Source organism: Porites lutea, chromosome 14 (genome assembly GCF_958299795.1).
Source record: "Porites lutea chromosome 14, jaPorLute2.1, whole genome shotgun sequence".
NCBI classification, from domain to species: domain Eukaryota; kingdom Metazoa; phylum Cnidaria; class Anthozoa; order Scleractinia; family Poritidae; genus Porites; species Porites lutea.
Window position 1 is genome coordinate 17,963,479 of NC_133214.1, and position 13,629 is coordinate 17,977,107.

Consider the following 13,629-nt stretch of genomic DNA (forward strand, 5'->3'; position numbering starts at 1 on the left):
AATTTCCTTTTTGATGATTCGCTGAAAAGCAATTAGTACCGAGCGAAATAGCTTCAAAATAATTTTACATTTTGGCCGAAGTTTTTAAGTGTTAAAACCATTATTCCTAATTTTTAAGCATTTTTTTAAAGAAAAAAACTGGATAATTTCCACAAACAAAAACTGTATATGATAGGGCGTGGTCGGCTTGTTTTCAGTGTGTTCTTCTGTCCTTCTCGTTTTACAAGCCTGCAGTGCTCGTGAGCCTAGTTTAGTCGCTTGCGAAATATTCGATTATCAAAGATGGCATTGCTTTTGCACTTTAGAAAATCAAGGGTACCAGGTCGATCACGTGGTTGTCTTTTTGATTATCTTCGAATCTGATTGGTTCTGTGTAGCCCTCACCTATTCTAATTAATTTCCAGAGGTAGCAGCAGAAGTCTCCGATATCACCTTTCCAGTTAGAATAAGCTAGTTGTAAAGGGACAGGAAAAAGAAACAAATTTTACTAGCCAGTGAGGTTTAACTACTTAGCCCATGTTAACCAATCACAATCAAGGGGAAAAAATTTGAGTGGGCAAGTTGCCCAGCTTCAGTTTGAGAACAAATTGATTGAAAGAAGCTAATCCGAAGTAAAGACAATGAGTTTGCCTTTATTAGCTAGAAATAAATTTTCAATTCAAAAACAAAGAAAACGATGCAGCTGCTTAGTTTAGAGCAGAACAACTCGAGCTTTAAGCAAACGGTGTCGGATCCAGGGAAGGGGTCCGGTCGGCCGCGCCCCTCCTTACTTTTGGACCAAACCGAGGCCCGAAGGGCCGAAAAAAATTTGGGGGGGAGACCACCCCCCTTATCTAAGGGTCTAGATGACCGCGCCCCCCCCCCCCCCCCCCCCCCCCCTTATCTCAAGGTCTGGGTCCGGCCCTGGCGAATGAGAATTTTGTACGTACTGCAAATATAGATTTAGCGAGTTTCTTGCATTTTGTTGTTGACACAGTTAATTGATATAGGACTCGTGTTGTGCAATTCAGGGTTAATCGTGCTCGTTAATCCAAATCTGCCTTGTGCAACACGTTCGTACGATCTACAATTACTCGTCAGATTACTTTCTGAATTGCACTCCATTCAGTCATATCACCATTATTATACTAATCTCGCACCCAAACTTTGTCACATTTGCTAGTGGATTCACTGACTGTAAGAGGTCTGCGAACTTAATTATTAATAATTTATACTATTTTATAATTAGGAGCAAAGGAAAAAAAATGATGGTTACACTGTTTGTATGTGTACAGAAAAATGATCTTGATAAACTTTTAAACTTTTTACTCCTTACGAATGTTTTCTTTTGTAACGTTTCCGGGACAGCAAGGTAGCCCATTTTCCCCTACCACGGAGTCAGCTTGTAATAATACAGTAAAGAATATTTAAACCTGATTGTCATTCATTGAAAAAAAAAACAACTCTGAGAAATATATTTTTCCGAGAAAATGACCCTCAATTGGAGGACAATGAAGTAAATGTCGTTCGCCAGTGCGTTGCCTTGACGCCTAGCGTGTGATTGGTTAACTTGGTTGAAGAGGACCAAGCTTGGTTTGGGGCTAATGACCCATGGCAAGCAGAACCGGGATTAAAAACGTGGCTGTGAGAATTTGTCGAAAGTATAAGCAGCTACTTTTTTTCATTGATCTCTGTGCTTGCGAACAGTATGTCTAAGTTCTCAAGAAAACGGCCACATCCTTCAAATGAAAGTGCGCGAAAACACAGTGAAGGGGAACAATTTGATCTACTTCCCTCTGACAAGAGATGCAAAATATTCGCCGTGACTTTCGATTTCTACACTCCTCGAGCTCATTTTATCATTGTGCCCCGCAGAATGTTTCCTGTCCCGGAAAATTATAATGCTCTTGATCACACAACCAGGCTAAGGGTTGTCGCGACAGCAAAAGCCATGGTCTCTCACTACGGGCTTGAAAAGTCGGCTATTTTATCTGTCCATTTTGGGTCATGGTTGACAACAAAGGATAGGTTTCATGTCCATGTTTGCGTAGACCTGGATGATTATCTTCGCGTTTTTGAGACGAAAGAGGACGAAATCCCTGAATGGCCTTCGAGAAAGTACGTTACAAGGCAATGGAAAGCAAGGCAAGACCCTAACTACTATGAGATTAATGTTCGTGGGTATCCCTTCAAAACATATTTCAAGGAAGAGCTTGCAGATATCCGAAAATTAAAATCGCAACATTTGAGTTCCACTGAAGCCTTAGCCGTCGCACAACCGCTTTGCATTCTCTACCACCCATCAGAACCAAAGGTTGGATTTGCTGTTGACGAGTCAAAAAAGTCAAATACAGATGAGTTCCTCCTTGAAGTCCAAGAAGCCATAATCGATTTTGCAACCAAAAGCAATCTCACCAACATACACGCAAGAGATGACTACGGTGGATGCCACGTGTGTTTGATTCTCGATGGAAAGGCACATGGTTAGTTCCATTTTTTGTGAATAGTTTTAAGGAAGCTAAGCACATGACGTTTTTCAATGTAATGTCCTTTTCTTTCTTCTTTCCTTTCACTTACGTTAAATTTAAAAACTTCGCGCAATGAGCACTGAAAGTGACCCGATTAAATTTAATCTAATGGTTGGCTTTCGCGTTTTTTTTTTTTGAGACTACGACAGGGCAGATACTAATGAGGCAAATATTAATTTTTTTTTCCTTTTTGTTTGATTTTTGGACCAGTCTTTATTAAAAGCGTTTGGCGCTCCAAATAATCGAATCGATCATTCACTTTAAAGCTCAAAAGGGTGGAACTTATGTAGTTTTATTTTTTGAGCACTAACTAACAGTATAAGACAGGAACAAAACATGGTTAGGAACTGTGTAGCGCTCATAAGTTGATTACAATTAAAATTTGTCTTTGTGTTCTTAGCGCTAAAATGTTTGAAAATCAAAACGTTTAGGGACTACTGTCCCTTCATCAGTATAAGACAGTGTGGACTTGGAATAATATGTCTAAACAAGGTTATGTTATTTTAGACCACTGGAAGTTATTTTATCTCTCACCCTGAAGAGGTGGATTTTACGTTCAATTCAGATTCAACAACGTTTACCACAAACGTTGAATGGCCTATTTGAACATTCGACGTAAGTTAACGTAACATAATGAATGATTCACACGTCTTAGTCAAAAACCCTGAACATTCAATGGGAATTTCTCGGCTTTAGAAACCTCTTTGGTTAATTTGGAGCTGCCCTAAAAGCTATTTATCTGTTCAGATGTTTAAGGGGAACTTTGGTCATCTCAAAGGTTTAAGGTAGCTTTTTCGTCTCATCCAAAACTGTTAACTACCTTGATGGGTCCGGTCGAAAGTTACAACAACAACGAGCCTTATTTGCATGACCATACAAACACATACAGTATTGCAAAAGCTATGTTTAGAAATCAAAATTACAACACAGGACAATTACATTTCTTTGATAATAATTTGTCACGAACATCAAAACCAGCTGAAATATATTTTATGAATTGTATATTGCTAAAGTAATTAGAAATGTTCATCAGTTCATTGATCAAAACATTTATAGGTAACTGGGTAATATTTGGAATCAGAGTCTTGACTTTATAGTAAAATTTGTTCCTAATCATAGAGTATGTAGGACATTGAAAAAGAAAGTAAACTTCGTCTTCTATTATATTGCATCCACAAAAAGGGCAGTGCCTATTATCCTTCTTTAAGTTAAGCACACGGAGCGGTCGTACTGTACTTTACTTAACGAAATTTCTAGGGAGCGCTTGTCTGTGTACCGAAATTTCAAGGAGGAATTTTTTAACAGTAATTACAGTATCTTGATAATTAAATATGAAAAACACAAGCTCCGAAAATCATAGAAAAATGAGTAGCAAAAACTCCAAATTTGTTAGACAAATGAAACGGTTATCCAGAAGTCAGTTTATAGCCTTCAGTCTCGTGTTTTAGAAATTTCTACGCAACACAGTATCTGCTTTTTCAAACAGGTCAGATCAGTTTTACAGAAAAAAGCCGTTGGGTGAAATATTACTAAAACTGAACCTCAAGCTTGATGGAGATGTAATGGTGAATTTTGAGCCTGGTGAAATTATGAGAATGTTTTTTCAGTCAGTTACACAGGTGGCTAGAAAGAAAAAAGTACTCCCAATAAGAGTCAAACCCACGACCTTCTGGTTACTAGAGTCCAGAATCTGCACTAATAACCAAAAGGTAGCTTGTGAACAGATCCCCCCCCCCCTCCCCTCAGGAAAAATCGAAGAAGGACTAGGCAAGGGAAAAGAGAAAATAGGCTTTAGACTTTGTTCCCCTTTTTCGCGCTTCTCCCTCGTTCTCTCGCTCTCGCTTGCGTGCTCGTCGATTTTCGAAAAAAAATAGAAAACAACATATGTGTACAGGCTAGACCAACAGTTCTTGGTATATCTCACTGCAGGTTTCACTGATCTCAACGATTCTCAGAGCCTTGTCGGGTATCTCCAAGTAAGTGGACCAAAGTTCTACAGAGATCTCTGCCCCCCGGAAAAAAGGAAAGAATGGTTGAGTAATTTTGGAAGTAAGCAAGATTACAAGGTATACACTTGACTGACAAAAATTAAAACGACAATGCCAGTCAGCTCTGACCAAGTACAAAGATTGAAGGTTTTAATAGTTAACGCGTTTAGTTCAAGTGAATTAGCCATTACTTATCAAAAACTAGGATGCTGTTTTCGTACTAAATTTCAGCTTTGTATAATGTTAAATTCTTTGACGAACTAGTAAAACTTCGTTTTTAGCCAGCTTGAGTGATTTTGCCACAACTAACTGAATTTGTCACAACAAGAGAGAATGAGCTAAACTGTCTCAGCTGCAAACACTACAATAATAGTGTTAGTAAGTTTTAAACTTGTTTTGGACGTAAACCAAGCGAGTATTATCCTTAGCTCTTCAACTCTGCTATCGAAATTGGTGATGTGGTGGCTTTTAATTAAGTTTTTTTTTTAAATTCTTAGATCGTTTTCACAAGATTGTTATGACATCGTCTAAGGTCTGTTAGGACCATTCCAGGGTAAACATATTTTTTTTACGAGTAGTAACAGAAGTAAATGTACTCCATAATATTTGAAACAACTGTAAATGAAATATACCGTAACAGTTAAAAATCCTTCGATATTTAACTAAAATACTGAAATCTTTTGGTAATAGTCACCTGTGAGTTTAGTGAACTAGGAAGGAGTTTAGTTAAATGAGACTTAAAGGGGGATTTTCAAGTATCGAGACCATCATATCAAGCATCATATTATATCATACAGAGACGGCGGAGCGCAATTTCAACTGGGGGCGGGGCTCTTATTTTTCTTTGCAAAGTTACTGCCCGCGAAACCTAAGCACCCGTTATAAAAAACGTCGTGGTTTACAATCGCGCTGGATGAGATAAGAGCTAGACGGATTTTAAGAGAAAAGGCGGACTGCAAGCAGTCTATCAGTCTATCAACATTCTCAATGAGATATTTCTCTAAAAAAACTCAACCTGGATAAGGTGTAAAATGACAGGTACTTCTAGTGTTTTCAGCGTGTACCTCATAGTTAAACAAAAACATTATTCCTCTAGAAAAGTGGGGGGGCTAACCCCGCCCAGCCCCCCAGCTCCGCCGTCCCTGTCATATCATGTAAAATGTTTACGCAATCAAAAACAATGCTGCAAGTTTAATGCTTGTTTCTACCATGGATAATGGAAAGACCCGGTCTTTCTATTATTCATGTTTCTACAGACCGGTTCTAAAGTTCCTTCTCGTTTAAAAATAATCGAAACCGAACTGAATCTCTCCGTTCAGATTCACAGATGAACTGTTGACTAAGTCGGCGAGGTCTGTCGGATTATGCAGTCGACAAAATTTTGAGCGTAATACGATATTGTCAGCGTTAGGCATAATGCCTGATAATACTTATACTGTACAGTTAGCACAATCAGATGTTTCAGTTTTGACTACTCTATGCTTATACTCCATTTTTACGAGTATAATCCTAGGGCACGCTTTGTGTAAGTCACGATTGCTTTTAGCTTTACTCCTGACTCGTTAGAACTGGCATGTGTTTTAGACGCTTAACACCAAGTGTAAGACATTCACGCTATAAACACCGCCAGTTAAGAAGATAAGGCAAGAACCAAGGCACGACCAATTCGTGTAAGGCTCTAATCAAACTGGGATACAACTAGCAGCCGAGTAACCGTAACAATATGGCGGACGCAAGCCTACTAACAACAGATAACGCATGCTGACTCATAGTACCGCTGACCGGTACTGGCGCACGGCAATCATCAAGGGGAATTTTAGGAAAAACAGCGTGGTTAATGTATGGCCTTTTAGCCATACCGACATATATTGTTGTAACGCACACATAAGAAACTTTACTGCACTGGCTGGCCACTATGAGCCTAAACAAGGCTCCCCCTTCCCGCAAAATGTTTCCAAGTTTTAGAAAATTACAAATCCCTCAATCTCCTCTATCTGTAATGTTTGAAAAGCAAGGCCCCTACCAGAAGTTCGTTAATTGCAAAAGCGTGTAACTAATAAAAATTATTTAGGAATAAGGCGCCCAATTTCCTTTTGGAAATATTCGCTGCAAAGCAATTAGTACCGAGCGAGACAGCTGCTACTAGACATAATTTTACATGGTCACGCCAAAGGATTTCCGTCCACAAACTCAAAAATTGGAGCCACTTTGCACACTCTCTTTCATGGGAACACTATGAAAGGATACTGTTTCATCATTAGAAAAAACGGATAAAATCGCCAGATTTAGCTGATTCAAAATAGTTATATTGGCTCATTGAAAATTGTTCATAAATATTTCTCATCACTTGTGGCCGACGTTTTCAATTGCTAGTCCCATTATTCCTAATTTTTAAGCATTTTTTAAAGAAAAAAACTGAATAATTTCCACAAACAAAAACTGTATATGATAGGGCGTGGCCGGCTTGTTTTCACTGTGTTCTTCTGTCCTTCTCGTTTTACAAGTCTGCAGTGCTCGTGAGCCTAGTTTAGTCGCTTGGGAAAGATTCGATTATCAAAGATGGCAGTGCTTTTGCACTTTAGAAAATCAAGGGTACCAGGTCGATCGCGTCGTTGTCTTTCTAATTATCTTCGAATCTGATTGGTTCTGAGCAGCCCTCACCTATTCTAATTAATGCACCTATCAATGTAAAGCCGGCGGGGGGGTGGGGGGGGGGGCAGGGCATGGGGTGGGGATTTGATTGTCTTTGTTGGCCCTGAGGTAGGGCATTTGACCGATCTTGTTCTCCCGGGGGAGGGAATATGTGAATCTTTCTTCGCCCGACGAGGGACCGACGTGGGGATATTTGACTGCCGACTCGGACGAAAGAGACTGAGAAGAGTCTGGAAATCATGGAAGCCAACGAGAACAAGCCAAAGGTGAGTAGATTTTACTGTATTGATCAATTGAACCTTTTAAGATACTGTGGTATCAAAGTAAACGGAAGTAAAGAGAAACCAAGTCGATTTTTGCAAATACAATTGATCAGTGTATGGCTGACATTCGCTACAATCACTGTATAAAGCTTATGAAACTGACTTTCTTTGTAGCCTTTACCAAGAATGGTATTTTCAAACTTACAAAATGTGGACTTTCTCCTAAAGGTTTCTGTATTCTACGCAGTGTATTAAAACACGAATTGAATGGTTAAAACGTATAATTGCAGCTGCAATAAGAACATGTATCTTTGGTGATGCTGCAACGTTTTAAAAAAAAAGATTGCAGAGTTTTATTTGGAGATATTTTTATTGTTCCTTTCTCGGGTCCAGCCTTGGGATGGACCGCAATGTGCAGCCCGGTGTGGGGAAATTAGGTTGCAATTGACTGGAATGATTTGCCCGTGGGCAGGGAATTTGACGGCAAGTACAAGTCTGCAGTGCTCGTAAGCCTAGTTTAGTCGCTTGCTAAAGGTTCGATTATCAAAGATGGCATTGCTTTTCCACTTTAGAAAATCAAGGATACCAGGTCGATCGCGTCGTTGTCTTTCTAATTATCTTCGAATCTGATTGGTTCTGAGCAGCCGTCACCTATTCCAATTAATTTCCAGAGGCAGGAGCAGAAATCTCCGATATCGCCTTTCAGGTTTATAGAATAAGCTACTTGTAATGGGACAGGTAAAAAAACAAATTTTACTAGGCAATGGCCGTATTTATACTAGACGACGTTTAAGACGTCTTAGACGATTTAGACGTCTAGTATAAATACGAGAAATAAGGTAGACGCATTAAAAGTTAGACGAATAAAACGCAGGCGCGTAGGAGGGGGGGTTCGAGGGGTTCGAACGAATCCCCTTTGCAGGTAAATGATGGAGGACTAAAAACACAAGCTGTTAATTTTCAGCTTTTAGCAAATAGTGGAGGAATGGAAAACAAACTTTAAGTGTTTTAGCGCAGTTTAAATTACCCTGCAAGAAAACGCTAACGGTATCGGGAAAGTCTTTTGGGCACAAATAAAAATTGTTACGCGATACGTGTTTTTATACATATTAACGTTTGACGCTGATTTCAGTACAAAGACAGCGGAGCCGGGGAACTGGGGGGCTTAAGCGTTTACTCCGAGATACCTTGCAGCACAAGTCGAGTTTTGTAAAACGTTTCGTATACTTAGCAGGTATGTATCACTGTGTATGAATGTTCCAAGTCAAACGGAAATATCGTTGTTATGACTAAAAATATCTGTTATTTTAGACTTGATCGAGTTTGAAATATTCACGTGGAGACTACTGAAAATAGCATTTCCAGGCTTCTAGATTTCAACATTTTCTGGGGGAGCAATTTGCCCCAAGAAACCACTAGAGGCTCGCGCCTTTGGCGCTCGCAGTATTTCCCGCTGTTAAGAAATATTCGTATCAGTAAGAACACCCCTTCTCAAACCCCAGCTACGCGCCTGAAACGTCTGAAGATAAACGCTTCCGATCGACGCACTTAACAGATGAATTAGTCGTCTCAGACGTTTAAGACGTCTAGTATAAAAACGGGACGCACTTAACAATCAGGGGCCGGTTGCTCGAAGCCTGGTTAGCGCTAACCGTTGGTTAAGAGGTATCAAAATGTATATTTTTCCATGGTATTTAACGCTGGTTAGCACTAACCATGCTTCGAGCAACCCGGGCCAGACGTTTAATGCGTCTGGACGTCTAAGACGTCTGCTAGTATAAATACGGCCAATGAAGTTTAACGACTTAGCCCATCCCAATCATAATCTGAAGGGGGAAAAATTTGAGTGGGCGGGTTGCCCAGCTTCAGTTTGAGAACAAATTGATTGAAATAAACGAATCCGAAGTAAAGACAATGAGTTTTCCTTTATCACCTAGATATTAATTATCAATTCAAAATCAAAGAAAACATTGCAACTGCTTAGTTTAGAGCAGAACAACTCGAGCTTGGACCAAAGTGAGGCCCGAAGGGCCGAAAAAATTGGGGGGGGGAGACCAGCCCCCCCCTTATCTAAGGGTCTGGATAAACAATCACCCCCCCCCCCCCCCTCCCCCTATCTCAAGGTCTGGATCCGGCACTGGCAAAGGTAACAAGAACTTTTTGAAAAAACACAATTCTGAGAATTATATTTTTCCGGGAAAATGACCCACCCAATTGGAGGATAATGAAGTAAATGTCTTACAAGAGTGCGTTGCCTTGACGCCTAGCGTGTGATTGGTTAACTTGGTTGAAGAGGACCAAGCTTGTTTTGGGGCTAATGACCCATGGCAAGGGAGAAACGGGATTAAAAACGTAGCTAAGAGAATTTGTCTAAAGTGTAAGCAGCTACTGTTTTTCATTGATCTCTGTGCTTGCGAAAAGTATGTCCAAGTTCTCAAGAACACAGCAACATCATTCAAATGAAAGTGCGCGAAACCGCAGTGGAAGGAACCAATATGATCTACTACCCTTAGACAAGAGATGCGAAATGTTCTTCGTGACTTTCGATTTCTACTCTCCTCGAGCTCATTTTATCATTGTGCCCCGCAGAATGTTTCCTGCCCCGGAAAATTATAATGCTCTTGATCATACAACCAGGCTAAGGATTGTCGCGGCAGCAAAGGCCATGGTCTCTCACTACGGGCTTGAAAAGTCGGCTATTTTATCTGTCCACCTGGGGTCATGGATGACCAAAAACGATAGGTTTCATGTCCATGTTTGCGTAGACCTGGAAGATTATCTTCGCCTTTTTGAGACGAAAAAGGGAGAAATCCCTGGATGGCCTTCGAGAGAGTACGTTACGAGGGAATGGAGAGCAAGCCAAGACCCTAACCACTATAAGATTAATGTTCGTGGATATCCCTTCAAAACATATTTCAAGCAAGAGCTTGCAGATATCAGAAATTCACAACCGCAACATTTGAGTTCCACTGGAGCCTTAGCCGTCGCGCCACCGCTTTGCATTCTCTACCACCCATCAGAACCAAAGGTTGGATTTGCTGTTGATGAGTCAAAAAAGTCAAATACAGATGAGTTCCTCCTCGAAGTCCAAGAAGCCATAATCAATTTTGCAACCGCAAGCAATCTCACTAACATACACACAAAAGATGGACACTGTGGATGTCATATGTGTTTGATTCTCGATGGAAAGGCACATGGTTAGTTCCAGTTTTTATGAATAGTTTTAACGAAGCTAAGCACATGAGGTTTTTTGTAATGTCCTTCTCTTTCTTCTTTCCTTTCACTTACGTTAAATTTAAGAACTTCGCGCAATGACCACTGAAAGTGACACGATTGAATTTAATCTAATGTTTGGCTTTCCCTTTTCTTTTTTTTTTTTTTTTTTTTGAGACTACGAGAGGGCAGATGCTAATGAGGCAAATATTAATTTTTTTCTTTTAGTTTGTTTTTTTGGACCCGTCATTATTATAAGCGTTTGGCGCTCCAAATAATCGAATTGATCATTCACTTTAAAGCTCAAAAGGGTGGAACTTATGTAGTTTACTTTTTTGAGCACTAACTAACAGTATAAGACAGTGTGAACGTTGAATGATATGTCTAAACAAGGTTATGTTATTTTAGACCTGTGGAAGTTATTTTATCTCTCACCCTGAGAGAGGTGGATTCCACGTTCAATTCAGATTCAACAACGTTTACCACTAACGTTGAATGGCCTATTTGAACATTCGACATGAGTCAACATAACATAATGATTCACATTTCTTATATTAAACAGAAACCCTAAACTTTTAATGATCGGCAAATATATATAACACGGGTACCTTAACCTAAAGACCGAATGTTTCCAAATACGCAAGAAGTGTCTGCATGGGTGGGGGGGGGGGGGGGGGGGGTGAATCTCTCTGCTTTAGAAACCTGTTTGGTTTATTGGAAGCTGCCCTAAAAGCCACAAAGCCATGTATTTATCTGTTCGGATGTTTTAGGGGAACTCTGGTCATCTCAAAAGTTTGAGGTGGCTTTCTCGTCTTATCCGAAACTGTTAACTACCCTGATGGGTTCAGTCGAAAGTTCAAGCACATGGTGTGGCCGTACTGAGCCTTACTTAACGAAATTCTACGGAACGCTTGTCTGTGTACCGAAATTTCGAGGAGAAATTTTTTAACAGTAATTACAGTATCTTGATAATTTTAATATGAAAAACACAAGCTCCGAAAATCGTAGGAAAATGAGTAGCAAAAACTCCAAATTTGTTAGACAAATGAAACGGTTATCCAGAAGTCAGTTTATAGCCTTTCTCGTGTTTTAGAAATTCTTCGCAACACAGTATCTGCTTTTTCAAACAGGTCAGATCAGTTTTACAGAAAAAAACCATTGGGTGAAATATTACCAAAACTGAACCTTAAGATTGATGGAGATGTAATGGGGAATTTTGAGCCTGGTGAATATATGAAAATGTTTTTTCAGTCAGTGACACAGGTGGCTCGAAAGGCAAAAGTACTCCCAATAAGAGTCGAACCCATAACTTTCTGGTTACTTGAGTCCAGAATCTGCACTAATAACCAAAAAGTAGCTTATGTACAGACCCCCACCCCTCCCCTCAGGAAAAATCGGAGAACGCGGTCAATCAGTCTTAAATCCTTCTCCGATTTTTCCTGAGGCGAGGTGAGGTCTGTACACAGGCTACCAGAGGGTCCTTAGGTTTGAGTCCTATTGGGAGTACTCGGATTTTTTCTTCCAAGCTGCCTGTGTCACTGACTGAAAAACAAAACATCTCTCTCATTATGAACCTTGTGTCACTAGATTTTTCCATTTTTTTTTTATATCGGGTATTATCATGACACAAAGATCCCTTAGGAACAGACCAACAGTAGCCTGTTCACAGACCCTATATTTCTTCTTAGAGATCTTCGAGAGCGCTTATTAACAGAAAAACCGCCGGGGATTTATTGACCGCTAGCGAGACAGGGTTGGTGTCGGGGAAAAGATTGCCTGGTCCCTAGGTCTCATGATTGCGCGCGGCCGATGCGTTTCGGGTCACGTGGTCCGAGCGAGCCGTTCGTCTTGGATACGTCGTCGAAATGCATTGACCGAGGGACTAGCCAAAGGAAAAGAGAAAATAGGCTTTAGACTTTCTTCTTCTTTCTCGCTCTTCCCCCTTGTTCTCTCGCTCTCGCTCGCTCGCTTCGTTCGCGTGCTCGTCGATTGTCGAAAAAAAAGAAAACAAGATATGTGTACAGGCTAGACCAATAGTTCTTGTTATGTCTCACTGCAGGTTTCACTAATCTAAACGCTTCTCAGAGCCTTGTTGGGTATCTCCAAGTAAGTGGAACAAAGTTCTACAGAGATCTCTGCCCCCCGGAAAAAAGGCAAGAATGGTTGAGCAATTTTGCAAGTAAGCAAGATTACAGGGTCTACACGTGACTGACAAAAATTAAAACGACAATGCCAGTCAAAGGCTCTGACTAATTACAAAGATTGAACGTTTTAATAGTTAACGCTTATAGTTCAAGTGAATTAGCCATTAGTTATAAAAAACTCTAGGATTCTGTTTTTGTACTGAATTTTAGCGTTGTATAATGGTAAATTGTTTGACGAACTAGTAGCCAGCATAAGTGATTTTGCTACAACTAACTGAATTTGTCACAACAAGAGAGAATGAGCTAAACTGTCTTAGCTGCAAACACCACAACAGTAGTGTTAGTAAGTTTTAAACTTGTTTTGGACGTAAACCAAGCGAGTATTATCCTTAGCTCCTCAACTCTGCTATCGAAATTGGTGATGTGGTGGCTTTTAATTAATTTTTTTTAAAAGTTCTTAGATCGTTTTCAAAATATTGTTATGACATCGTCTAAGTCCTTTTAGGACCTTTCCAGGATGAAATATATTATGGCTTCAAAACTTACGGTTAACCTTTTTACGAGTAGTGACAGAAGTAAATGTACTCCATAATATTTGAAAAACCTGTAAATGAAATAAACTTGCATTTATTTTAGTTTGGCTCGATTTATTTACTCAACAGTTAAAAATCCTTCGATATTTAACTAAAATAAATCTTTTGGTAAAAGTCATGTGTGGGTTTAGCGAACTAGGAAGGAGTTTAGTGAAGGAGTTTTAAGTATCGACTCGAATCAAATGATTTTAGGGACCGATCGTTTATTACGTCCCGGGGGTTGGTTTTTTAGAAAAGTGTGGTGTATGAAAACTGTACCCCCCTAAAAT

The 13,629-nt window shown here is 39.9% G+C and overlaps 2 protein-coding genes across 2 annotated transcripts; both read left to right on the forward strand.

Annotated features, from left to right (window-relative positions):
• The first annotated feature begins 1,561 nt into the window (after positions 1–1,561).
• Positions 1,562–5,253, forward strand: LOC140924084 (uncharacterized). Its single transcript, XM_073374083.1, has 2 exons — positions 1,562–2,462; positions 4,437–5,253. The coding sequence occupies exons 1-2, from the start codon at positions 1,688–1,690 to the stop codon at positions 4,583–4,585; spliced, it is 924 nt and encodes a 307-aa protein (XP_073230184.1). The 5' UTR covers positions 1,562–1,687; the 3' UTR covers positions 4,586–5,253.
• Positions 5,254–9,722: 4,469 nt separating this feature from the next.
• Positions 9,723–13,402, forward strand: LOC140924085 (uncharacterized). The gene is made up of 2 exons (XM_073374084.1): positions 9,723–10,607; positions 12,683–13,402. The coding sequence occupies exons 1-2, from the start codon at positions 9,833–9,835 to the stop codon at positions 12,829–12,831; spliced, it is 924 nt and encodes a 307-aa protein (XP_073230185.1). The 5' UTR covers positions 9,723–9,832; the 3' UTR covers positions 12,832–13,402.
• The last annotated feature ends 227 nt before the right edge of the window (positions 13,403–13,629 follow it).